General features: G+C 45.3%; 2 protein-coding genes across 5 annotated transcripts; one reads left to right on the forward strand and one right to left on the reverse strand.

Annotated features, from left to right (window-relative positions):
• Positions 1-29: 29 nt before the first annotated feature.
• Positions 30-12,307, forward strand: LOC106570115 (zinc finger protein 687b). Of its 4 annotated transcripts, none has more exons than XM_014142140.2 (10): positions 31-329; positions 1,092-3,389; positions 3,619-3,917; positions 4,350-4,534; positions 4,967-5,143; positions 5,445-5,607; positions 5,784-6,119; positions 10,106-10,218; positions 10,534-10,630; positions 10,801-12,307. In XM_014142140.2, exons 2-10 carry the CDS (start codon positions 1,106-1,108, stop codon positions 11,374-11,376), a joined length of 4,230 nt encoding a protein of 1,409 aa, XP_013997615.1. In that variant the 5' UTR covers positions 31-329; positions 1,092-1,105; the 3' UTR covers positions 11,377-12,307. The 4 variants fall into 4 exon arrangements, with proteins under 4 accessions (XP_045550560.1, XP_013997615.1, XP_013997619.1 ...); XM_014142144.2 differs by having other exon boundaries at positions 3,655-3,917; XM_014142141.2 differs by lacking the exon at positions 31-329 and adding an exon at positions 420-523.
• Positions 12,308-21,834: 9,527 nt separating this feature from the next.
• On the reverse strand, positions 21,835-24,644 carry aqp10b (aquaporin 10b). The gene is made up of 6 exons (XM_014142217.2): positions 24,425-24,644; positions 23,378-23,504; positions 23,130-23,267; positions 22,921-23,039; positions 22,489-22,706; positions 21,835-22,281 (listed from the first exon to the last, which is right to left on the reverse strand). Exons 1-6 carry the CDS (start codon positions 24,560-24,562, stop codon positions 22,062-22,064), a joined length of 960 nt encoding a protein of 319 aa, XP_013997692.1. The 5' UTR covers positions 24,563-24,644; the 3' UTR covers positions 21,835-22,061.
• Between the last annotated feature and the right edge of the window lie 612 nt (positions 24,645-25,256).

The raw sequence follows: 25,256 nt of genomic DNA on the forward strand, positions 1-25,256 counted from the left end.
ATATCTGTCTGATTGATTGCTTGCCCAGTCCCCACTCCTCTCAACCCCTTATAGCTAGAACAGGAAAGCTTAATTAGAGAGAGGTGTGTGAACTATTGTGGAAAGAATTAACATATCTGTTTTTATTGTGTTATCTTTTGTGTTCACATTTAGAATTAACAAATGACATTTGTCCGTATGTGGCACCATTCCCATGACAATTTATTTTTGTAGCTTCGGCAAGAAAAAATTGCATTAATACAATGATCTGATAGGACCTCTTCATCGTGTGGCAGGAAGTAAAGGCACGTCATCTGGAGCGGGCGACAATAGTGGAATCACAGATCCAGGTAAACTATAAAAATATGTGCAATTGAGAATCAAAATACCGTTCCCATCAATTGTCCACAGTGACAGTGATCTATGGTTATTTCCCAGTAACTCGTTATGAATGCATGGAATGGCCTCCACTAAAGGACCCCTCGCTTTGCTTGGGCTCAGCGCGGCCGGGCCATCTAGCCTGGCGGGGGAAGCCGAAATAAACGTACAGCTGCGAGACGTTTGTGGTTTTAAATGATTGATTAATTGTGAAACCATTGCAGGTTAATCCATATGTAAAGTATATCGAATGTAACGTCCACACTCAGTGAATTCATCTATTGAACAGATAAAACAATTGGATTTATTTCTTGGCTAGTTAGCTAAATATGTTGTTGCTAGTCTGTCGTAGATCTCAGCTAACTAGCGTTAGCTATTTGTTGACAATCGTAGCGAGACGGGCTGTCTGTCAAACTGCATTGTGTTTATGCTAGCTGGCTAGGTAATAACAGCACAGCACCCCTTTCGCAATGTTTACTGTATGCAATGTTTTGAGAAGCTGGCTAACAGTCGCTACAACTGCTCGGGTCAAATAAATCCTGTTCGACTTGGATCTGTGTTAATAACTTGCTTAGCTACTAACTAGCTAGCTACCTTTACTGAACTGCAACATATAAGGACAGCCAACTGGCTATCAATTTAGCAATTTCAATGAGAAATTAGAAACACAGGATGTTTTAAACTTGGAATCATATCACTCATTTTCTGTCCTCTTGGTGTGTCCTCTCTTGCAGGATTTGGTCCCGGCATGGGGGACATGAAGACCCCAGATTTCGATGACCTATTGGCAGCATTTGACATTCCTGACATCGATGCTAAAGAGGCCATCCAGTCTGCTGATGAGGCTGACGGACCAGGCGGTGCACCTCTGGGAAAGCCGGACGGTGGGGTTGGTGTAGGGCCATCTCTGACACCACCTAGCCCCACGGACCCCCAGGCTGACACCCCTATTGTCAGCGTTATCGTAAAGAACTGTGTACGACCTGACATCGATGGAGGGGATGAGGACACAGACCAGAACACTATGGACAGCATTGCCGGGGTCGCTATGGGTCCACGGCTCGGTGTCTGTGCCCCAGGCATGGCGGAATCTGAACCACTCAACCACAATGGGTTTGGGGCTGCAGGTATAACTACCCCCCTAACCCAGGCTCAGGCCCAATCTAATGGGGAGCCGTGGTCAGTGTCTACCCCCAAAACAGAGGGTGGAGGAGGCGGTGCTGGATCAACTAAATCAGTCAAGCAGGTTGGCAATATATTCAACAGACTGAAGCCTCTTATGGCGCAAGGGTCGGGAGACCCTGTAGGGAGGGCGAGGAAGATGCAGCTCCTACAGCAGCAGCACACACGGCAAGAGACCGGCAAAGAAGCTTCGTTATCCTCCTCTTCATCTGTTGTGTCTGCGTCTCTTGTCTCAGGAGTATCAGTAGGACTGTCCTCTCCTTTCTTCCCACCTTCCAAGCCTCTGCTCCCGTCCCTGCCATCTGCCCTCTCCTCAAACCCGTTGCACTCATCTCAGCCGTTTAACGGGGCACCTAAAGCCGGCCCGGCATTGTGTCCCAGAGACTCAGAGGGGGATGATTCCGATCCGGACCTAGGGCCCCCGCTGCTGATCCAGGAACCTCCTGACTCCCCCTCCCGCACCCCTCCCAAACTGACCCGTCGTTTTAGGTCCTCTGCTGGCAGCTCTGACTCCACCCATCCCATGGCCTCATCAGCAGCTCATCCCAAACCAGGGGACACTCCCTCGGGCTGTAGAGTGACCTCAACTGCCCAGTCAGGCTCCACCAAGAGTCTACCACAGGAGCATGTTATAGAAGAGCGAGACTCACCTGAAAGTCCTGAGCCAGAGATACCCAAATCAGCAGCACCAGTAACCGACAAGAGGTGCTCCAGCCCTGCAGTAGCCTCCACACCACCCCCCTCAGACCTTCAGGAGCCTGAGGAGGAGGAGGAGATGGAGGTGGGAAATGGAATAGAGAAGGCTATGAATGGCAAGGAGGAAGAGGGTGCAAGAACAGGAGAGAAGAAAATGGAGGTGGATGATGGCAAGTCTACACCTCCAACCACTGAAGGTTGCACCTCAACTCCAGGAGGGCCTGCTGCTCCTGCCCGGCCCCTCAAAGTGCGGATAAAGACCATCAAAACCTCCACTGGTGGAATCACCAGAACTGTTACTAGGGTCGCACCCAAAGCAGGTGCTGCTGGAGCCAAGGGTTTGGAGCCCAGCAAAGCTCCACCAGTGGTTCGGAAGACCCCAGTCAACAGGGCCTGGAAAGCTGACACTCCCTCTGGTCGTATGGCAGCCTCCCAGCCACAGAAAGCAAAGAGCCTCAACACACTACCTGTGTCTACACTACCAGCCAGTAGTGCTATGCTAGCTGCTGCAACCAAGGCTCAGAACAAGATGGCTGCCTCCTCGGACAAGGCCAAGGTATCTGCCACTGCTGTTAGCATCACTAAATCTGCCGCCCTGCCTGCCACTCCCTCGGTCGCCTCCTCTCCGAAGTTCTCAGTAGCCACTGGTGGGATGAGCGTACGTCCTGTTGGTGCTAAAACGTCTAACGGAGGCAGCGCCAGCGTCCTAGCCGGCACTCACCAGCCAAATAAGCCTGCCTCCATTGTGAACAGCACGGGCGCCGTCATTTCCCGCAGCCAGTCTAGCCTGGTGGAGGCCTTCAACAAGATCCTCAACAGCAAGAACCTGCTGCCCAGTTATAAGCCCGACCTCTCGGCAGCTCCGCCCCCAGAATGGGGGCTCCCTCTGCCTGCCATGGGCTACCGCTGTCTAGAATGTGGCGATGCCTTCGCCCTGGAGCGCAGCCTGGCCCGCCACTATGACAGGCGCTCGCTGCGCATCGAGGTGACCTGCAACCACTGTGCCAAGCGGCTGGCCTTTTTCAACAAGTGCAGCCTGCTGCTCCACGCCAGGGAGCATAAGGAACGAGGGCTGGTAATGCAGTGCTCTCACCTCGTCATGAGGCCCGTCACCGTGGAGCAGATGATTGGCCAGCAGGACACCACACCCATTGGTAAGGCTGGACTTTCGGAAGAGTTTAGTGAAAATGGCTTCGTCCCATAGGACGCAGCAAAAAAGTTTAAGCAATTTTGGACACATACAATGTGGCTATATAAACAAAGCTTTATTTCTGTCAGGATGTGGTCCATGTTATTTTATGAAATACAAGAGAGAGATACCATCATGCAATTGACTTCCAACTTCTTTGTATTCTTGCTTCGCTTTCTTGCTTTGTTGACCAGGCATGTGTTCCCCTTCAATCTCCTCTCCTCCTCCAGTCTCCTCCCCCTCCACCACGTCTGGAGCCCCCGCCGTGTCATCCAGTTCCAGCCCACTGAAGGACACACAGTCTCAATCTGCAGCCCAGCTGAGACCGGTCCGCCGTGCGCCCCAGATCCCCCAGGTGCTGATGCCCCTCCCCAGCAAGAAGGGAGAGGTGCTGCAGTACCACAACTTCAAGTGTCCCGAGTGCCAGGCCCAGTTCTCTGGCAAGGCTGAGCTGGTTGCCCACTTCCAGCAGATCAGAGCTACCCCCAACTCGGTGAGTCCTTTGATACAGAGCCTGAAGTATAGGTGTGCATTACCCACAGGCTAATGACGAACTACTAGTGTCAAGCTTAGTCATACGTAATGACTGAATAAGGCAGTTTCCCAGACACGGATTGTGGACTGCTTTACTCAATGGACTGCTTTACATTATGTATTGCTTTACTTTATGTATTGGTCAATACTATTACGCAATATTAGTGTGTTACTATGAAAACAAGGCATTTGTAATGCCTCAATATGACTTAATTAACTTTAAAACATGTTCTCTCTCTTCCTTGGCCAGACCTGTGGGTGTGCATTGATGACTGGCTTATTACACAGTACTAGTATTAGTTTTACAGTATTAGAAGTAGTAGTGTATTCATAGTGTTATGCCTTATTCAACTTTTTAAACATTTTCTCCCACTCTCTCCTCCCTGCCCAGACCTGTATGCTGTGCTCCCCTCCCATGATGCTGCCTAACTGGTGCAGTGTGTCGGCTCACCAGAGGATTCATAAGCACCGGGCACCCCACGTCTGTCCAGAGTGTGGGGGCATCGCCCGGCAGGCCAGCTTCCAGACCCACCTGGAGGAGGCCTGTCTGCACTTCGCCCGCCGCATTGGATACAGGTGAAGAGATAGTGTCTGCACTTACAAGTCGGCAACAAATGTAATAAGTCCGCACACAAAAGGATGTCGCAAAAGTATTTTCACTAGCTTAAACAGATGTTTCGGCTTAGCAGCCTTATTCAGTGTGTAGGTCACCTGCACTGATAGACAATTGTGCTACAAATACGTGCAAGTGTACATACCACAAACTACTGCTTAGTAGCAGCATTATGTATTATTATGACACTCCATTGTCAGGTGGATGTATGAGAGGGATACATACAGTAATGAAATGCAAATACACGCCCTCTAACTCAAAGATATGTGGCTGAAGATTCTTTCCGTAGTTGCATCACAATCAAGCCACCCAATTGTCAACGGCCACTCTATATTAGCATCAGTGACTAAACCTATGTGTTTAACATTTTGTTTTTGTTCATATCTGTTCCCCAGGTGCTCCAGTTGCCAGGTGGTCTTCGGGGGTCTGAACTCCATCAAGTCCCACATCCAGACGGCCCACTGCGAGGTGTTCCATAAGTGCCCCAGCTGCCCTATGGCCTTTAAGTCTGCCCCTAGTGCACAGGGACACACCAGCACCCAGCACCCCACCCTCACCGGGGGACAGGCCAAGTAAGTACCCCACAGTTACTGAACCATGTTATGTCTCTAGGTTTAGAGCAGTGTTTTGCAATCCTGGTCCTGAAGACTCAGAGGGGTGCACGTTTTTGTCCTAGTGCTCTAGCACTAACACACTTAATTCAACTGTGTTCATGTGTGTTAGAACAAAAATGTGCACCTCTTTGGGTCTCCAGAATTGGGAAACACTGGTTTTTAGTTGATTGTAAAGCATGTCTGTCTGTTTTTGTCACAATTTGAGCCCTGAAAAAAAGCTTAATTCACTCCTAAATTCCCTCTTTCTCTGTATTTGCAGATTGATCTACAAGTGTGTGATGTGTGATACAGTTTTTACCCAGAAACCCTTACTGTACATGCATTTCGACACCCACCTGTCCAAGCAGAAAGTGCATGTGTTCAAGTGTCCTGACTGCACCAAACTCTACGCACAGAAAGGTTCCATGATGGAACACATAAAGGTTTGTTTAGTTAAATTCTAACTCACAGGTAAACATATGATTGTAGTAAAGGAAAGTGATATGTTAGTTGATCAATCCCCTGGATGGTAAGTAGTAATTTATAGGAGCTAATTTGTCAATATTGTCTTCCTTTTTCTCTTGTCTGATTTGGTTATTCCTTTCTTCCTCTTATCCAGACTGCTCACAGAAGGCTGTCAGTCAAACAGGAGGGCCAATCCAATGCCTCTGCCCCTGCCGCCACCAATCCCTCAGCCCCCGCCCTCCCAAAACCCAAGCCCTCTGCAAAAAAGGACAGCTCAGATGGGGAGGACTGGGGCCGAGACCAAGAGGAGGAGGAGGAGGAAGGAGAGGAAGAGGGGGGTGAGGACTATGAGGAACCTGAGAATCAGTCTAGTTCTATGGAGGTAGGCAGCCATCGTGGGACCATCTCAGAATGGAGCTGCCAGCAATGTCAGAAGCCATTCACACAGAGCGACGACTACATCTCTCACATGAAGACAGAGCACGGAAAGGTAAGGTCGTACAAATGTAATTATCTGTATAACCGATGCCCCACTTCACATAAAAAATAAAGATGTGAATCGATTATTTTTAACAAATCGAATGATTCACTTTGCCATTGTAGTATTTGGGATTCGGTTAGATCGCGGTGAATTGAATCAAATGATAATTTGTGAATTGCAAAACGTAAAATAAATTGTAGGCTTCCGTTTGGATTATGTTGCTGTAAAACTTGTTTTGTAGATACTTTAAGATTTGGGCATTGCAACTGTGCTGGCTAATTTCTGCATTACCAAATGAGGAGAGTTAAACACACCAGTCCGAGTTAACTACATCTTTAATACTTTTGCAAAAGCACTTTACCTTCAATAATGCACTCTCTCGAATGAACCAGGAAGGTGATTACACAATGGCTACAGAGATATTTTATAGCAAAGATACACCCCCTTCAACGTACATTGACAAACGACAGATCTTAGTAACAGTTCACAAAGGTTACGTTTTGTATGACAGATATCCATAAAACACAGCAGACAGTAACTGCTATGTCAACAGGGTTCATTATATAGACCGGTGTCTGGTCTACCTAGAACCGTCCCTCCCTGGTACTTCATAGAACAAAAACACCATTTCATTTTTACATTTACGTCATTTAGCAGACGCTCTTATCCAGAGCGACTTACAAATTGGTGCATTCACCTTATGATATCCAGTGGAACAACCACTTTACAATAGTGCATCTAAATCTTTTAAGGGGGGGGGTTAGAAGGATTACTTTATCCTATCCCAGGTATTCCTTAAAGAGGTGGGGTTTCAGGTGTCTCCTATATCAATTGTCAACTCTAGATACTCCCATCTCAAGCAAACCCCCTCTTGACCCCACTCCTGGACAGGCTCACTGGGGGGAGTGAGCCTCTAGGTCATATACTATCACAGGATAAGTGCGAGATCTAAGAGAGGACATACAAGGGTCCAGTTACTGCCATAAACCTCCCCACAATAAAGAAAAGGAGAGAGTAACTTGCTCACAGACAAGTCATTGGTTCCCCATTAATCACGCCATCCCTTCACATGGTTTAAGAATAGGTAAAGACACATTCCCATATAAAAGACAAGTCTGACCTCTCCCCTCTCTAGGCCCCAAGTGACTAGGCCCCAGCTAAGGGAAACGTGCAACTGAAAGACACCAGAGTCCAAAGGACACTTTCTGATGACAAGTATCTCACATAAGCATATTATACTAATAAAACATCTTAATTATCTATGTTACCCAACTAATTCTGATTCATCCACCACATGCCCCTCTCAAGGGACTCCGTCCCTTCTAGAGAATCAGAACAGTAACGTTACAGGAGAACCAGTGTCTAAACACAGACATCATCACAACAGAAAAGACAGTCATCCCCTCTCAACTTAAAAGAAATTCACAAGATTTAAGAACATTCATTCACATAGAACATACATATTCTATATAAACCAAAACTCATTGCATGGGGTTCCTGCACATGACATCCCAAGAAACTCAGCACTGTCTCTTATTACCATCCCCCAACATTTACTAAACACTCTAGCAATTTGTCTGGGAAGGCCATGATACACAGTCACCTGCACGAACCCACGAAGAAAAACAAAAAATGCATACAGTTTGATATTCCAAGCTATATTTTCCATAGACAGTAAAAAGCACGTGTAATGCATAATGCAGTGCATGCAACAATGGAGCTTAATAAAATAAGCTTTAGGTATCTCACACTCCAATGGATCAGCATGGTGGAATTAACTATTTCCATCCCAAAAACTAAAATTAGCATATCTTGTTGGACAAATCCAGGTAGTGACTCCTAGTTAAAGTAAAATGTATTCTGTTGGTGCCTAATAAACATGACCCAAGACAAGCATCATGATTCCACTATTTATAAGGCAATGCCTATAGATCAAATAGATTAGGATCAGTTTCACTCTCTAGATCAGAGTTTACCCAGGGCATTCACCCATGGCATGCTTATAATAGCGTCAACGTCTTTAGTTCATAATTCATTCAATTTCCAAATAAAATCATAATTAGAACTCAGTTAATTATCCAACCAAAATTTTAAAATGACATTGCTCAGTTATTCAAATTGTCTTATCACTCAAAGTAAAAACTCAATTTAAACAAACATCAATATTAGCAGAATGCACATTCATTTTAACATCCAGTATAATTATACCATCATTTCTACTATTAACAATTTTATCACGATTATTCTACAGATCAGTATCTCAATGCATTCTTAATCTAAATGACTATAATTTTACGTGGTGTAGACCTCTACAATCAACCTGAAACCCCAAAAGTCTAAACAGTTATGGGCACAGTTGACCAAACCCCTCTCTCCAGGCACTGATTCTTCTGGTGTCCTCTTCGTTCTTCTTCAGATAGCTTTAAAATTCAAAGTGAATGACCCATTATAATGTCCCAATGTCAATGTTTCACTTTAGATGCCCATTATGTCTTGTCCATTCGTCAACCAATATACCAGCAACATAAGAAAAGTTAGAACAGCACCTTTCCCCATGCTCACTCCACGTGGACTCCTCTCACACTCCTGAGAGAAACATGAGAGAAAAGCAGTTGATAGCTTATATTGGATAATGTACACCGGTTGCTGCCAGTCAACTTGCAGAGAACACTTCTAATGAAAAATAAATCTGACTAACCTAGAATATACAGTGCATTTGGAAAGTATTGAGACCAAATGACTTTTTGCACATTTTGATACGTTAGACTTATTCTAAAATGGATTAAATATATATTTTCTCACCAATCTCCACACAATACCCCAGAATGACAAAGCAAAAACAGGTTTTTGGAAATTTATGCAACTATTAAATATAAAAAACATAAGTATTTAGACCCTTTGCTATGAGACTCGACTGAGCTCCAGTGGATCCTGTTTCCATTGAAATATGGCAGAACCATGCCTCTGAAAAATGAACTCATTTGGCTGGGACATGCTTGCTGTAGCTAGATTTTCATGTGAATATTCGAAAATCTGCATAAAATAATATATGCACATTTTCCCACGAGATATGTTGCCATCAAATTGACTTATTGCGGATAAAAGTCTGTGCGTGATGACGTCGTGCACATAAAAAGGGTTGGTTAAATTCCCAGGTACCTGAATAGAAAAATACAAGTAAAATAGCTTTCCATTGCATTGAACTCTACTGATGGTTTTGTCACACAAACTGTTGCGTTAAATAGCAAATGTGCCTACTCTGGTCTTGGCACGTGCGTTCTAGCCAACAGCTTGCCGATGAAATCAACTTACATTAAGAGATTATTATGGATATTTTTATTTGTCAAACTGCAGCCAAGCATCGATCATCACGTCACAAAAATAAGAGCCTCGATATTTATTGGAACGGAGCATTAGGCTCATGTGCACTTTCACCCCCCTGTGAAGGTCATAATTTATTTCATCTGTAGCCTAATAAACTGCATGGTTTCCCAAGTCGTTGTGGGAGGACCACACAACATATCGCGTAACTCCAAGTTTACTTTGTTATGATGGTTATTATATAAATATTTGCGCATTGAGACATTTCCACCACAATTAATCGCAGAATTAATTTTCCCGTTACAAAAAGATCCCACCATGTCGAATTATATATTTTTGTCTGCGTTTATAGAATATAACCGGCATATCCTATTTCCATCAGCCCGTTCATTCCTTTTTTCATGCATCAGGTAATTCATCCTCATTAAATGGTTGGATGGAAACATCTCTAACCAGGTTATCTGACACCAATGTAGTTATTTAGGAGGGTACCCTGACTGGGACTAAAACCCTGGTCCCTGTGACTGTCATCCCAAAACCAAAAGATCTCTTGCTGAGGTCACTAGGTGTTGTACCAAGGTTGTTTAGTATTTGTATGACCTTAGTGTAATGTGTGTGTGTCCTCTGTGCGTGTGTACTCACCCTCTCTTTTCTCCTTGAATCTGCCTCTGTAGGCTAAGAAGAAGTTCCCGTGTTGTGTGTGTGAGAGCTCCTTCTCCACCTCTTCCAGCCTGCGGCGCCATGTACGCGTCATCCACGAGGGCAACAAGAGAGTCTTCCACTGCCAGTGAGTGAACCCCATACTCATCTAAACATCCACAAAAGCACCATATTTTGTCCCCTGTAGCTCAATTGGTAGAGCACGGATAGTGGGCTTGATTCCCAGGGCTACTCGTACGTAAAAACAAATACTGTATGCATAAACTAACTCACTTTGGGGGAAAAAGTGTCTGCTAAGTAGGATATATATTATATTTGAAAATGTCTAGAGTTGATATGACAAGACAATTAGCAGGGATATTTAGAATGTTAAGTTCAGTCGAATATCAGCCCACCTAGGAAAAGTGTGCAGCATCCTCAGAGAATACTTGTGTGTTTGCAGATATTGCACAGAGGGCAAGCGGACCTTCAGCAGTCGGCTCATACTAGAGAAGCATATCCAGGTCCATCATCACAGGGTCAGAGCCACTGAAGGACAGGTCAGTTAGAATCCATTCTTCTTTCCATCACTTGGTGGGGGTACATTTCAGTAATGTTACCCATGGTGTGGTGACTTGGATCTGAGTATGTTAAACCAAAAATCAATAATGCTTTGACGTTCTCTCTTTCCCTCCATCACCCCTCTGTCCCCATGCATGGTTCTCCACAGACCAGGAAGCGTTCAGTCCCGGGTAAGGGCCCAGGCAGCTCATCTGAACTTGACGGGGAAGGGGGGCCACCAGGGGACGAGGAAGGGGGCGGCACTGACAGCAGAGAGGCCACAGAGGGGGGCGAGGAGAGCAGCATTCCCGTGAAGAAAACACGAGCGTTGGCGCTTCCCGAGCCCGAGGAGGACGACAACGTGTTCCGCTGCGTGCCGTGCGGCTTTGCCACGGAGGACGGCGTCGAATTCCAGCGCCACATCCCGCAGCATCGCGCTGACGCCGCCTCCTTCCAGTGCCTGCAGTGTGGCGTGTGCTTCGCCTCGGCTGGCTCCCTGGGACGCCACCGTTTCATCACCCACCGTGTGAGATATCCCCAGGGGGAGTCCAACCACAGGCCACCCCGCACCCCCTCCTCCCCGGACGGCTTACCCTCATCCCCACAGGACGGAGAGGACGGTAAGGGGAAAATGAGCTGCAGGGTGTGCAGCCGGCGTTTCGACAGGGCCTCCGACCTTAACACCCACTTGAGGACCCACGGCATGGCCTTCATTGCCGCCCACAAAACTGACAAGCCCCAGTAGGGTGACGTTGCCCCTAGATGCTGATCCTGGGTCAGTTTTTCATTTCCCCCACTAATGGTTAGGATTGGGGGAAAAGAAGCAGATCCTAGATCTGTAACTCGGGGAAACTTCACTCCAGAGCCGGACAAGCCCCAGTATGGAAAGGAGGGGTGAGGCCTCGGGTTGACGGACAGGCCTGGGAGATGAGGGGTTTTGACTTTAGGGGAACTGAATGTGGATAGATGAGAGCTGACCCAGATGTACTTCTGTGCCGTTTTGAGCCACTTGAGCTCTGTGTTTCTTTGTCACACTCGCATGCTGATCATCATACTGAGCAGTGGACTGGAAACGCATGAGGATGGGAGTTCTGAGGGTGAAGACCACCTGATCATAGCATCGACATCAGCCATATGTGTCCAACCTTTCCATGATTGTGTACGTTTTTCTGCCATTAATATGGTTTGTCTATCATTTCTACATGCATTTCCTTCTGTATTTTCTTACTAATTTCCTTTTCCGAGCTATGTGTCTCGAAAGGTATTCTGTCTTGCATTACATCGTTAAACTTGCATCCACACCAACCCACTGTACAAAGAAAGCACTCTTGTTGGTCATCAGTTTCTATGGGTCCACCTCTGTAGTGAGGGTTTGATAAAACTGTACTCAAATCAGTGTCCAATTTAATTTGGTATCTGAAGCAAAAAAGTTTTGAGAGTAACACTGATTTTAAGTACTAATGACATTGTTCTATTTATTTATATGAAACACATTGTCATCGTTTGAGTTATCTGCAGCCAATCTTATAGCAAGATTCAATGGTAAAGGGAACTTGAAATGTATGACACAGACAGGTGAGATTTTTCTCTGTTTGATACGCTGAACAAAAATATGAACACAACATATAAAGTGTTGGTTTCATGAACTGAAATAAAATATCCCAGACGCACAAAAAGCTTCTCTCAAATTTTGTGCATGTCCCTTTTAGTGAGCATTGCTCCTTTGCCAAGATAATCCACCAAACAGGTGTGGCATATCAAGAAGCTAATTAAACAGCATAATCATTACACAGGTGCACCTTGTGCTGGGGACAATAAAAGGCCACTAAAATGTGCTGTTGTCACAACAATGCTACAGATGTCTAAACTATTGAGGGAGAATGCAATTGGCATACTGACTGCAGGAATGCCCAAAAGAACTGTTGCCAGAGAATGTAATGTTCATTTCTCTACCATAAACTGCCTCTGTTGTTTTTGAGTATTTGGCAAGTACGGCCTCACAACCACGCCAGCCTAGGACCTCAACACAAACTGTCAGAAACCATCTCAGGGAAGCTAATCTGCGTGCTCGTCGTCTTCACCTGACTGCAGTTTGGTGTCAACTGTGTCAGTTGGCAGTTGCTCACCTTCGATGGCCACTGGCACGCTGGAGAAGTTCTCTTCACGGATGAATCCGTTTAAACTATACTAGGCAGATGGTGTTGTGTGGATGAGCGATTTGCTGATGTCAACATGGGGAACAGAGTGCCCCATGGAGTTATGGTATGGGCAGGCATAAACTACGGACAACGAACACATTTTATCAATGGCAATTTGAGCGCACAAAGATATTGTGTTGAGATCCTGAGGCCCACAGTCATGTCATTCATCCGCCGCCATTACCTCATGTTTCAGCATGATAAAGCAACGCCCCATGGATCTGTACACAATTGCTGGAAGCTCAATGTCCCAGTTCTTTCATGGCCTGCATACTCCAGTCGCCAATTGAGCATGTTTGGGATCGACGTGTACAAAAGCGTGCTCCAGTTGCCGCCAATATCCAGAAACATCGCACAGCCGTTGATGAGTGGGACAACATTCCACAGGCAACAGCCTGATGAACTCTATGGGAAGATGTGTCGCGCTGTATGAGGCCACACCAAATACTGACTGGTTTTCAGATCCACGCCCCTACCTTTTTTATTAAGGTATGTAACCAACACATGCATATTGGTATTCCCAGTCGTGAAATCCATAGATTAGGGCCAGATGAATTTATTTAAATGAACTGGAAAATCTTCGAAATTGTTGCGTTTATTTACATTTACATTTAAGTCATTTAGCAGACGCTCTTATCCAGAGCGACTTACAAATTGGTGCATTCACCTTATGATATCCAGTGGAACAACCACTTTACAATAGTGCATCTAAATCTTTTAAGGGGGGGGTTAGAAGGATTACTTTATCCTATCCTAGGTATTCCTTAAAGAGGTGGGGTTTCAGGTGTCTCCGGAAGGTGGTGATTGACTCCGCTGTCCTGGCGTCGTGAGGGAGCTTGTTCCACCATTGGGGTGCCAGAGCAGCGAACAGTTTTGACTGGGCTGAGCGGGAACTGTGCTTCCTCAGAGGTAGGGGGCCAGCAGGCCAGAGGTGGATGAACGCAGTGCCCTTGTTTGGGTGTAGGGCCTGATCAGAGCCTGAAGGTATGGAGGTGCCGTTCCCTTCACAGCTCCGTAGGCAATCACCATGGTCTTGTAGCGGATGCGAGCATCAACTGGAAGCCAGTGGAGAGAGCGGAGGAGCGGGGTGACGTGAGAGAACTTGGGAAGGTTGAACACCAGACGGGCTGCGGCGTTCTGGATGAGTTGTAGGGGTTTAATGGCACTGGCAGGGAGCCCAGCCAACAGCGAGTTGCAGTAATCCAGACGGGAGATGACAAGTGCCTGGATTAGGACCTGCGCCGCTTCCTGTGTGAGGCAGGGTCGTACTCTGCGAATGTTGTAGAGCATGAACCTACAGGATCGGGTCACCGCCTTGATGTTAGTGGAGAACGACAGGGTGTTGTCCAGGATCACGCCAAGGTTCTTAGCACTCTGGGAGGAGGACACAAGGGAGTTGTCAACCGTGATGGCGAGATCATGGAACGGGCAGTCCTTCCCCGGGAGGAAGAGCAGCTCCGTCTTGCCGAGGTTCAGCTTGAGGTGGTGATCCGTCATCCACACTGATATGTCTGACAGACATGCAGAGATGCGATTCGCCGCCTGGTTATCAGAAGGGGGAAAGGAGAAGATTAATTGTGTGTCGTCTGCATAGCAATGATAGGAGAGACCATGTGAGGATATGACAGAGCCAAGTGACTTGGTGTATAGCGAGAATAGGAGAGGGCCTAGAACAGAGCCCTGGGGGACACCAGTGGTGAGAGCGCATGGTGCGGAGACAGATTCTCGCCACGCCACCTGGTAGGAGCGACCTGTCAGGTAGGACGCAATCCAAGCGTGGGCCGCGCCGGAGATGCCCAACTCGGAGAGGGTGGAGAGGAGGATCTGATGGTTCACAGTATCAAAGGCAGCAGATAGGTCTAGAAGGATGAGAGCAGAGGAGAGAGAGTTAGCTTTAGCAGTGCGGAGAGCCTCCGTGACACAGAGAAGAGCAGTCTCAGTTGAATGCCCAGTCTTGAAACCTGACTGATTAGGATCAAGAAGGTCATTCTGAGAGAGATAGCAGGAGAGCTGGCCAAGGACGGCACGTTCAATAGTTTTGGAGAGAAAAGAAAGAAGGGATACTGGTCTGTAGTTGTTGACATCGGAGGGATCGAGTGTAGGTTTTTTCAGAAGGGGTGCAACTCTCGCTCTCTTGAAGACGGAAGGGACGTAGCCAGCGGTCAAGGATGAGTTGATGAGCGAGGTGAGGTAGGGGAGAAGGTCTCCGGAAATGGTCTGGAGAAGAGAGGAGGGGATAGGGTCAAGTGGGCAGGTTGTTGGGTGGCCGGCCGTCACAAGACGCGAGATTTCATCTGGAGAGAGAGGGGAGAAAGAGGTCAAAGCACAGGGTAGGGCAGTGTGAGCAGGACCAGCGGTGTCGTTTGACTTAGCAAACGAGGATCGGATATCGTCAACCTTCTTTTCAAAATGGTTGACGAAGTCATCCGCAGAGAGGGAGGAGGGGGGGAGGGGGAGGAGGATTCAGGAGGGAGGAGAAGGTAGCAAAGAGCTTCCTAGGGTTAGAGGCAGATGCTTGCAATTTAGAGTGGTAGAAAGTGGCTTTAGCAGCAGAGACAGAATAGGAGAATGTAGAGAGGAGGGAGTGAAAGGATGCCAGGTCCGCAGGGGAGGCGAGTTTTCCTCCATTTCCGCTCGGCTGCCCGGAGCCCTGTTCTGTGAGCTCGTAGTGAGTCGTCGAGCCACGGAGCAGGAGGGGAGGACCGAGCTGGCCTGGAGGATAGGGGACAGAGAAAATCAAAGGATGCAGAAAGGGAGGAGAGGAGGGTTGAGGAGGCAGAATCAGGAGATAGGTTGGAGAAGGTTTGAGCAGAGGGAAGAGATGATAGGATGGAAGAGGAGAGAGTAGCGGGAGAGAGAGAGCGAAGGTTGGGACGGCGCAATACCATCCGAGTAGGGGCAGAGTGAGAAGTGTTGGATGAGAGCAAGAGGGAAAAGGATACAAGGTAGTGGTCGGAGATTTGGAGGGGAGTTGCAATGAGATTAGTGGAAGAACAGCATCTAGTAAAGATGAGGTCAAGCGTATTGCCTGCCTTGTGAGTAGGGGGGGAAGGTGAGAGGGTGAGGTCAAAAGAGGAGAGGAGTGGAAAGAAGGAGGCAGAGAGGAATGAGTCAAAGGTAGACGTGGGGAGGTTAAAGTCACCCAGAACTGTGAGAGGTGAGCCATCTTCAGGAAAGGAACTTATCAAGGCGTCAAGCTCATTGATGAACTCTCCAAGGGAACCTGGAGGGCGATAAATGATAAGGATGTTAAGCTTGAAAGGGCTGGTAACTGTGACAGCATGGAATTCAAATGAGGAGATAGACAGATGGGTCAGGGGAGAAAGAGAGAATGTCCACTTGGGAGAGATGAGGATTCCAGTGCCACCACCCCGCTGGCTCGATGCTCTAGGGGTATGCGAGAACACGTGGGCAGACGAAGAGAGAGCAGTAGGAATAGCAGTGTTATGTGTGGTAATCCATGTTTCCGTCAGCGCCAGGAAGTCGAGGGACTGGAGGGTAGCATAGGCTGAGATGAACTCAGCCTTGTTGGCTGCAGACCGGCAGTTCCAGAGGCTGCCGGAGACCTGGAACTCCACGTGGGTCGTGCGCGCTGGGACCACCAGGTTAGAGTGGCAGCGGCCACGCGGTGTGAAGCGTTTGTATGGCCTGTGCAGAGGGGAGAGAACAGGGATAGACAGACACATAGTTGACAAGCTACAGAAGTGTTGTTTCTTGTATTATTGTCTCTTGTGTCTTTAGAGAACTGTTTCACTTTGATATCCTTTTTCTTCTGTCCTGATTTTCTCTTTCTTTTCTTCTGTTAACTAGATATTCTTTGTTGTTCTTCGTTAGCTAGCTAGCTTCTTCCAAAAGAGTCCCTAGCAACTGCTTAGCAACTGGTAAACAATTCAGCTAGCTAAGATAACTACAATTTTATGAAAAATAGTTATTTTTCAAAAGCCTATCTTCTTTGTTTGTTGCTTGTTTTTTCTCCTCTTCAGTCTTGCAGTTTTCTTTTGCTTTTTTCCGATGTACTTCACTCTAAAAACCATGTAAATTTCAATATTTGTAGGAGCTCATTTTTCAGCTGCTGCTGCTCAAATTGGAGTTCCGGAACCGATTATATATTAGTTTAGTTTATTTAGTTTATATATTAGTTCAGTGTAGATTATTGTAACCCGTCTTGTTTCGAGTGGTACATTGTCATAACTTTTAGCCAAGATAAGTGAGTTCCAAGATTTTACCAGTGGTGCACATGGGTATATGTTGCACAGACCATATCATATACTAAAAGAAAGCGTTCGGGTTTTGTTACTTGTTATGAAAATGTGAATTTAAGTATAATATTTGTACTCAAATGTTTTGTTCTACCAATTTGAATCAAAAAGAACTGGATTTGTATGGTAGGTAGGCTAGCTATAGATTGTCACTCTCAACTAAGCAGAGGGAGAGTGCGAGGGGTTGTATTTGTGTTTTTAATGTGTATGGAAATTTCTCTGAATTGTTTTCTAACTGCAGAATCAGTGCTTGACCTATTTGTTTTTTTGGTTTCCTTTTGTCACCTGCTATGAAATACTATATATATATGGAAAATATTCAGACCCCTACCCTTTTTCCACATTTTATATTTAGCCTTATTCTAAAATGGATTAAATAAATCTACGGTCAATATCCCATAATGACAAAGCGAAAACAGGTTAACAAATTTATAAAAAATTAATCATACCTTAGTACTTATACATAAGTATTTAGATGCTTTGCTATGAAACTCAAAATTGAGCTCAGGTGCATTCTGTTACTACAACTTGGAGTCCACCTGTGGTAAATTCAATTGATTGGACAAGATTAGGAAAGGCACACCTGTCTATATAAGGTCCCACAGTTGACAGTGCATGTCAGAGCACAAACCAATGAGGTCGAATAAATTATCCGTAGAGGTTCCAGACAGGATTGTGTCGAGGCACAAATTTGGGGAGGGGGTACCAAAACATTTCTGCAGCATGGAAGGTCCCCACGAACACAGTGGCCTCCATTTTTCTTAACCACCAAGACTCTTCCTAGAGCTGGCCGTCCAGCCAAACTGAGCAATCGCAGGAGAAGGGCTTTGGTCAGGGAGGTGACCAAGAACCTGATGGTCACTGAAAAAAGATCCAGAGTTCCTCTGTGGAGATGGTAGGACAACCATCTCTGCAGCACTCAACCAATCAGGTCTTTATGGTAGAGCGGCCAGACGGAAGCCACTCCTCAGTAGAAGGCACATAACAGCCCGCTTGGAGTTTGCCTAAAGGCTCCTAACGGACTCTCAGATCATAAGAAACAACATTCTCTGGTCTGATGAAACCAAGATTGACCTCTTTGGCCTGAATGCCAAGCGCCAGGTCTGGAGGAAACCTGGCACCATCCCTATGGTGAAGCATGGTGGTGGCAGCATCATGCTGTGGGGTTGTTTTACAGCGGCACGGACTGGGAGACTAGTCAGGATCGAGGGAAAGATGAACATAGCAAAGTACAGAGAGGTCCTTGATGAAAACCTGCTGTGGAGTGCTCAGGACCTCAGACTGGGATGAAGGTTCCCCTTCCAACAGGACAATGACCCTAAGCACACAGCCGAGACAACACAGGAGTCTCAATGTCTAGGTTGGCCCTGTCAGAGCCCGGACTTGAACCCGATCGAACATCTCTGGAGAAACTTGAAAATGTGTGCAGCGAGGCTCCCCATTCAACCTGACAGCTCTTGAGACGATTTGCAGAGAGGAATGGGAGAAACTCCTCATACAGGTGTGCCAAGCTTGTAGCATCATACCCAAGAAGACGTGAGGCTGTAATCGCTGCCAAAGGTGCTTCAACAAAGTACTGAGTAAAGGGTCTGAATACTTATGTAAATGTCTTAAGTTTATTTGTCATTTATAAAAACATGTATTTTCTTTGTCATTATGGGGTATTGTGTGTATATTTGAAGGGGGGAAAAAACAATTTATTCAATTTTAGAATAAGGATGTAACGTAACAAAGTCAAGGGGTCTGAATACTTTCCGAATGCACTGTATATACAGTACCAGTCAAGTTTGGACACACCTCATTCCAGGGTTTTTCTTTTACTATTTTCTACATTGTAGAATAATAGTGTAGACAAACTATGAAATAACACATGGAATAATGTAGTAAACCAAAGTGTTAAACAAATCACAATATATTTGATTCTTCAAAGTAGCCACCCTTCGCCTTGACAGCTTTGCACCCTGTTGGTATTCTCTCAACCAGCTTCACCTGGAATGCTTTTCCAACAGTCTTGAAGGAGTTCCCACTAAGGCTGAGCACTTGTTGGCTGCTTTTCCTTCACTCTGCGGTTCAACTCATCCCAAACCTTCTTAATTGGGTTGAGGTCAGGTGATTGTGGAAGCCAGTTCAACTGATACAGCACTCCCATCACTCTCCTTCTTGGTCAAATAGCCCTTCCACAGTCTGGGAGTTGTTGGGTCATTGTCCTGTTGAAAACAAATGATTGGATGGCGTATCGCTGCAAAATGCTGTGGTAGCCATGCTGGTTAAGTGTGCCTTGAATTCTAACACCATCACAACTCCTCCATGCTTCACGGTGAGAACCACACATGCGGAGATCATCCGTTCACCTACTCTGCGTCACAAAGACACTGCGTTGGAACCAAAAATCTCAAATTTGGACTCACCCGACCAAAGGACAGATTTCCACCGGTCTAATGTCCATTGCTTGTGCTTCTTGACCCAAGCAAGTCTCTTCTTCTTATTGGTGTCCTTTAGTAGTGGTTTCTTTGCAGCAATTCGACCATGAAGGTCTGGTTCACCGAGTCTCTGAACAGGTGATGTTGAGTTGTCTATTACTCTAATGAACTTATCTTCAAATCAAATTTTATTGGTAACATACATGTCTAGCAGATGTTATTGCAGGTGTAGTGAAATCCTTGTTTCTAGCTCCAACAGTGTAGTAATACCAAACAAGTAATATCTAACTGAAGCATTTATTTGGGCTGCAATTTCTGAGGGTGGTAAGTCAAATGAACTTGTCCTCTGCAACAGAGGTAACTCGGTCTTCCTTTCCAGTGCCGGTTCTCATGAGCCAGTTTCATCATAGCGCTTGATGGTTTTTGCGACTGCACTTGAAGAAACTTTAAAATATATTTTCCACATTGACTGACCATGTCTTAAAGTAATGATGGACTGTCATTTCTCTTTGCTTATTTGAGCTGTTCTTGCCAATATGGACTTATCCCTATTTGGTAAAAGACCATCTTCTGTATACCACCCCTACCTTGTCACAAATACATCGAGGAAAGAAATTCCACAAATTAACTTTTAACACCTCCAGGTGACTACCTCATGAAGCTGGTTGAGAGAATGCCAAGAGTGTGCAAAGCTGTTATCAAGGCAAAGGGTGGCTACTTTGAAGAATCGCAAATATATTTTGATTTGTTTGACACTTTTTGGGTCACTACATGATTCCATATGGGTTATTTCATACAGTAGTTTTGATGTCTTAACTATTATTCTACAATGTAGAAAATAGTAGGTGTCAGCTTTTGACTGGTACTGTATTCATAAAGTATTCAGACCCCTTGATTTTTCTACATTTTGTTACGTTGTAGCCGTATTCTAAAATGTATCAATCTACACATAATAACCCATAATGACAAATTAAAAACATTTAATTTAAGTATTCAGACCCTTTACTCAGTACTTTGTTGAAGCACCTTTGGCAGTGATTACAGCCTCAAGTATTCTTGGGTATCACGCTACAAGCTTGGCACACCTGTATTTAGCCCGGGTAGGCCGTCATTGTAAAATAAGAATTTGTTCTTAACTGACTTACCTAGTCAAATATAGGTTAAATAAAAAATATATATATATTTTAGCGAGTTTCTCCCATTCTTCTCTGCAGATCCTCAAGGTCTGTCGGGTTGGATGGGGAGCATTGCTGCACTGCTATTTTCAGGTCTCTCCAGAGATGTTCGATCGGGTTCAGGCCAGGCTCAAGTACATTCAGAGACTTGTCCCGAAGCCACTCCTGCATTGTCTTGGCTGTGTGCTTAGGGTCGTTGTCCTGTTGGAAGGTGAACTTCGCCCCAGTCTGAGGTCCTGAGTGCTCTGAAGCAAGCAGATTTTCATTAAGGATCTCTGTACTTTGCTCTGTTCATCTTTCCCTTGATCCTGACTAGTCTCCCAGTCCCTGCCGCTAAAAAACGCCACCACCAGGCTTCACCGTATGGATGGTGGCAGGTTTCCTTCAGATGTGACGCTTGGTATTCAGACTGCAGAGTTCAATGGTGGTTTCATAACACCACATCATTTTGTTTCTCATGGTCAGAGTCCTTTAGGTTCCTTTTGGCAAACTCCATGCAGGCTGTCATGTGCCTTTTACTGAGGAGTGGCTTCCATCTGGCTACTACCATAAAGCCCTAATTGGTGGGGTGCTGCAGAGATGGTTGTCCTTCTGGAAGGTTTTCCCATTTCCACAGAGGAACTCTGGAGCTCTGTCAGGGTGACCACCGGGTTCTTGGTCACCTCCCTGACCAAGGCTCTACGGACAATTCATTCGGCCTCATGGCTTGGTTTTTGCTCTGACATGCACTGTCAGCTGTGGGACCATTATATAGACAGGTGTGTTCCTTTCAAAATCATGTCCAATCAATTTAATTGACCACAGATGGACTCCAAGTTGTAGAAACATCAAGGATGACCATTGGAAACAGGATGCACCTGAGCTCAATTTCAAGTCTCATAGCAAAGGGTCTGAATACTTATGTAACTAAGGTATGTTTATTTTTTATATATTAGCAAAAATGTGTGTAGATTGAGGAAAAGTTTTTATTTAATCCATTTTAGAATAAGGCTGTAACATAAAATGTGGAAAAAGGAAGGGGTCTGAATACTTTCCGAAGGTACTATAGATAAATAATGATTCCGCTTTTATTTTCCATCTGTATTGTGGTCTGTGTGCTGAATTGCCATACATTTTATGTGCCGTTTCAAAATAAATGTGTAAGGGAGAACTTTACTTTTTATCAAGTCTTTACTTCTGTCCAGTCATTGAAGAAGCATTATATGACATTTTTAATTTAGGCACATTTACATTATGTACAACTACAGTATTTTATACAGATTGATAATCATTCCTCTGTTTATAATTGTGACACATACACTAGTGTCTTGCAAAGAGTGTAATCATATAGCCCTTTAGGATATAACCGTTTAAAATCCCACTATTAGATTCTCCCATTTCACATGAGGGTCCCATCCAGTCCATCCTTAGGGTCGTTTTTTTCTGGATGTAGCTCCACTGCCTGCCTGTTCTCAGTGGCCTGTCCTTGGGCTGAGGACTCCGAGATGAGCCCCTTCTCTGGATGGTGGACCTCAATGAGGAGCTCGTAGATCAGTGTGCCTACCAGAGCACCGGCACAAGTGGCCACTAAAGGCACCCACCACCAACTACGTCCCGCCCTGAGAGGGAAAGAAACAGTAACATCTCTTACCTGCTATCTGTATCAGCGTATACACAATGTCAAAGTACAATACTTTGCGTTCCGCTTAAGATCCTCATGTGAATTTCAAGATCCCCCTAAAAATGCCTAACATATTAAAGTACTTGTTTGGTTTACTTAAACAAGGGCATTAAGAGTGTCAAAATATGTAGCAGAACTGACTTACCTAAACACCTCATCCCCCCAGCCAGCAATGTATGTGAACAGTCTAGGCCCAATGTCTCTGGCTGGGTTCAGGGCGTAGCCGCTGTTGGAGCCCATGGAGACTCCGATCACCAACACCACAGCCCCCACCAGCACCGGCTGCAGACCTGCAGGCGCCGGGCTGTTCCTGCTGTCCCCCAGAGCCAGGATACACACCATGAGAGCAGCCGTGCCCACCACCTGGAGGTGGTGAGCCGGTTAACCACTACAGAGCAGTGACACCATGATAAGACTAACTATGAAGGCTGAGGCGCCATTCAACCTCTCCCAAATTATTGATTAGAAAACAGCCCTTAGTAAAAAGACCTGATTGAGTCTTCCAGGTACAAATACATTTCCAATGTGTTTATGTTAGTTATCTTATATTCATGTAAACCAAGAAGGGGGTTCCGACCTGGTCCATGATGCCACCCCACAGGCTCAGGTAGTCAGCAGGGTATGTGGAGAAGATGCCTGCTGTGGCTTTGGGACCGCTCACGGTCAGGTGACCACCACTGTAGAACTGTATAGCATCTGTGAATAAAAACACACACACACTATCATGCTCCAGCCATAACTTTTGATTCTAGTATTCAAGATTGATATTCTACATTTTCCCCTTACCATAGTACTGCAGGGCTACGGTGGCAGCAGCCATAAAGGCCCCCAGAATCTGGAACAAGACGTAGAAAGGCAGGCGTGTCCAAGGATGCCTGCCCAGAAAGCAGAGGCTGAGAGACACTGCAGGGTTTAGGTGAGCACCTTTGAGAGAACAAAACAACCATTATTTGATAATGTATCAACTATTTTATCAAGATATGGCCTCTCTCTGTCCTCATCCACATGTATAGATTTACACTCATAGACTTTACCTGACACCCCACGGGAAACATAGACTCCAAAGGTGGTTCCCAGAGCGAATCCCAGATTGATTGACAGGTAGTGACCATTACTGTTTTCAGATGTCGTTACCTGGGCAACGGAGCCACATCCAAACAGCTGCAGTCACAACAAAACAAGGCCTGTATCAGGGGAGTTACATCCCTAATGCATCATATCCCCATTTTTTTTAACTACTGCTTGAATTGAGATGTCAAATAATCTCAGAATTTACTGTCATGGGTAATAAATCAGGTAACCAGGAAGGCCTATATCAAATATCAGTTGAAAGTGGTTCCCCATTGTCGTCTACTCAAATAGTGGGGTAACTTCAGAGTACCATTCAAGATTAGGCATGTTTGGCTGATAAGCCAAGGACAGTCTTTACAGTCCTCTGTTCTGAGGAAGTGTATTGCTTTATGATTTTGTTGTGCGCTATAATTTTTATTGACCTGGGCAAGAGCAACAAGGCATTAATCTCAAGGCTTGGGGCATGTTCAATATGGCAGAACGTTTATAATATTGAAAACTTTCTCTTTTCCAAATGACTCACACTCTACTGATTTAGGAATTCCCTCCCACACCTCTCCTTCCACTCATGCTCTCTTTTGCTCTCTCTCAGGGGTCAAAGTCCTTGGTTAGCCATTGTGACGATCCACCAATGGCACAAATGGGGTTTTGCAAGCACTTACAATTTAAAACAAGATGAGAGCGAGATAGCGTGTGGAAGAACTGGAGATTCAAATTAGAATAATAACATTAAATGCCAAAGTTATCCTTAGTTGGATATCACCTGCGCTGTCCCGTCCACCATTCACTGTACTTTGACAGACCGACCAATGGACAGATGTCTTAAGGGATAAGGCTCTGCCTAACCTGAAGGATGCACACCAACACTCATTTACAATCCTTGAAATACTACAATCATCTCCCTCTGCCTAACCTCAATTCTTACAACTGAGGTACAGAAGGACAAGTCTCTCCAACCATTCCTACAGAGCACCATGTACTATTCTGCCCAGTATCAGAAAGGCACTCACAATCATGATGTAGACCCCCAGGCACTCAGCCAAACACTCTCTGACAAGACTACTCCTGATTCGAAATTTATTCAGCAGTCGGTCCATCCCTGTAGCGTGTTTTGGACACCAAAAAGGAAGCTTATGTAATGTCCTCATCAGTAGTACTACGTAACTTGGACAGTGAACTCTCCGGCTGACTATTAACAAGTTCACACAGACTGAGAAGGCTTGCACGCAATCCTCTGCGTCACTTGTTTTATGGCATGACTGAGGCTTGTGTATGTAGAAGGGTTATCACTCTGTGGGTCGTTCAACGAATAGAGTAGTTTCTGTGTCCTTTTTAAGTAGGAATTGTGCACCAATATTATATTTGTTTGTTATATTAAATGAAGAGCCCTTTAATATAGAACACATGGTAAATTCAATAAATCTTGATGTCCCTCGTCAAGTTGTTTTTAGGAAACCCCAATATTTTTTTTATTTTTTTGGGGGGGGGAAAGAATCAGCTTTAATATTGCAACTAGATTGTGGCTTCTATCAATGTAATTGTCTGCATCATTTCCAATCCCCCATATTTATTGTATAAATATATATTATTTGAAATATATTTTTCCCTAACACTTTCCCCTAACATTCTATTGGTTGCAAGAATTTTGCATAATTTAAGTAGAAAAACTCTACGTTTTGAATCCAGCGCTGTTTTGTATATCAGTTCCTTGGAATTGGTACATCGAAAATATTTTCCCGACTATTTTGCAATCTGTATGGCACAGCTGTAAATTTGTTGGTCTAGCTCCAACAGTGCAGTAATATCTAACCATTCCCAACAATACACACAAGTAAAATAATG

Source organism: Salmo salar, chromosome ssa14 (genome assembly GCF_905237065.1).
Source record: "Salmo salar chromosome ssa14, Ssal_v3.1, whole genome shotgun sequence".
NCBI classification, from domain to species: domain Eukaryota; kingdom Metazoa; phylum Chordata; class Actinopteri; order Salmoniformes; family Salmonidae; genus Salmo; species Salmo salar.

What these genes read in the sequence shown, in the direction of transcription:
- LOC106570115 (XM_014142140.2), top strand. Translation starts at nt 1,106, where the DNA reads ATGGGGGACATGAAGACCCCAGATTTCGATGACCTATTGGCAGCATTT. An exon ending in AAGAGAGTCTTCCACTGCCA is followed by an intron (nt 10,219 to 10,533) that starts GTGAGTGAACCC and finishes GTGTGTTTGCAG; the next exon opens with ATATTGCACAGAGGGCAAGC. An exon ending in TCAGAGCCACTGAAGGACAG is followed by an intron (nt 10,631 to 10,800) that starts GTCAGTTAGAAT and finishes GGTTCTCCACAG; the next exon opens with ACCAGGAAGCGTTCAGTCCC.
- aqp10b (XM_014142217.2), bottom strand. Translation starts at nt 24,562, where the DNA reads ATGAGGACATTACATAAGCTTCCTTTTTGGTGTCCAAAACACGCTACA. An exon ending in TGTTTCCCGTGGGGTGTCAG is followed by an intron (nt 23,268 to 23,377) that starts GTAAAGTCTATG and finishes GTTCTCTCAAAG; the next exon opens with GTGCTCACCTAAACCCTGCA. An exon ending in TGGGGGGATGAGGTGTTTAG is followed by an intron (nt 22,282 to 22,488) that starts GTAAGTCAGTTC and finishes TTTCCCTCTCAG; the next exon opens with GGCGGGACGTAGTTGGTGGT.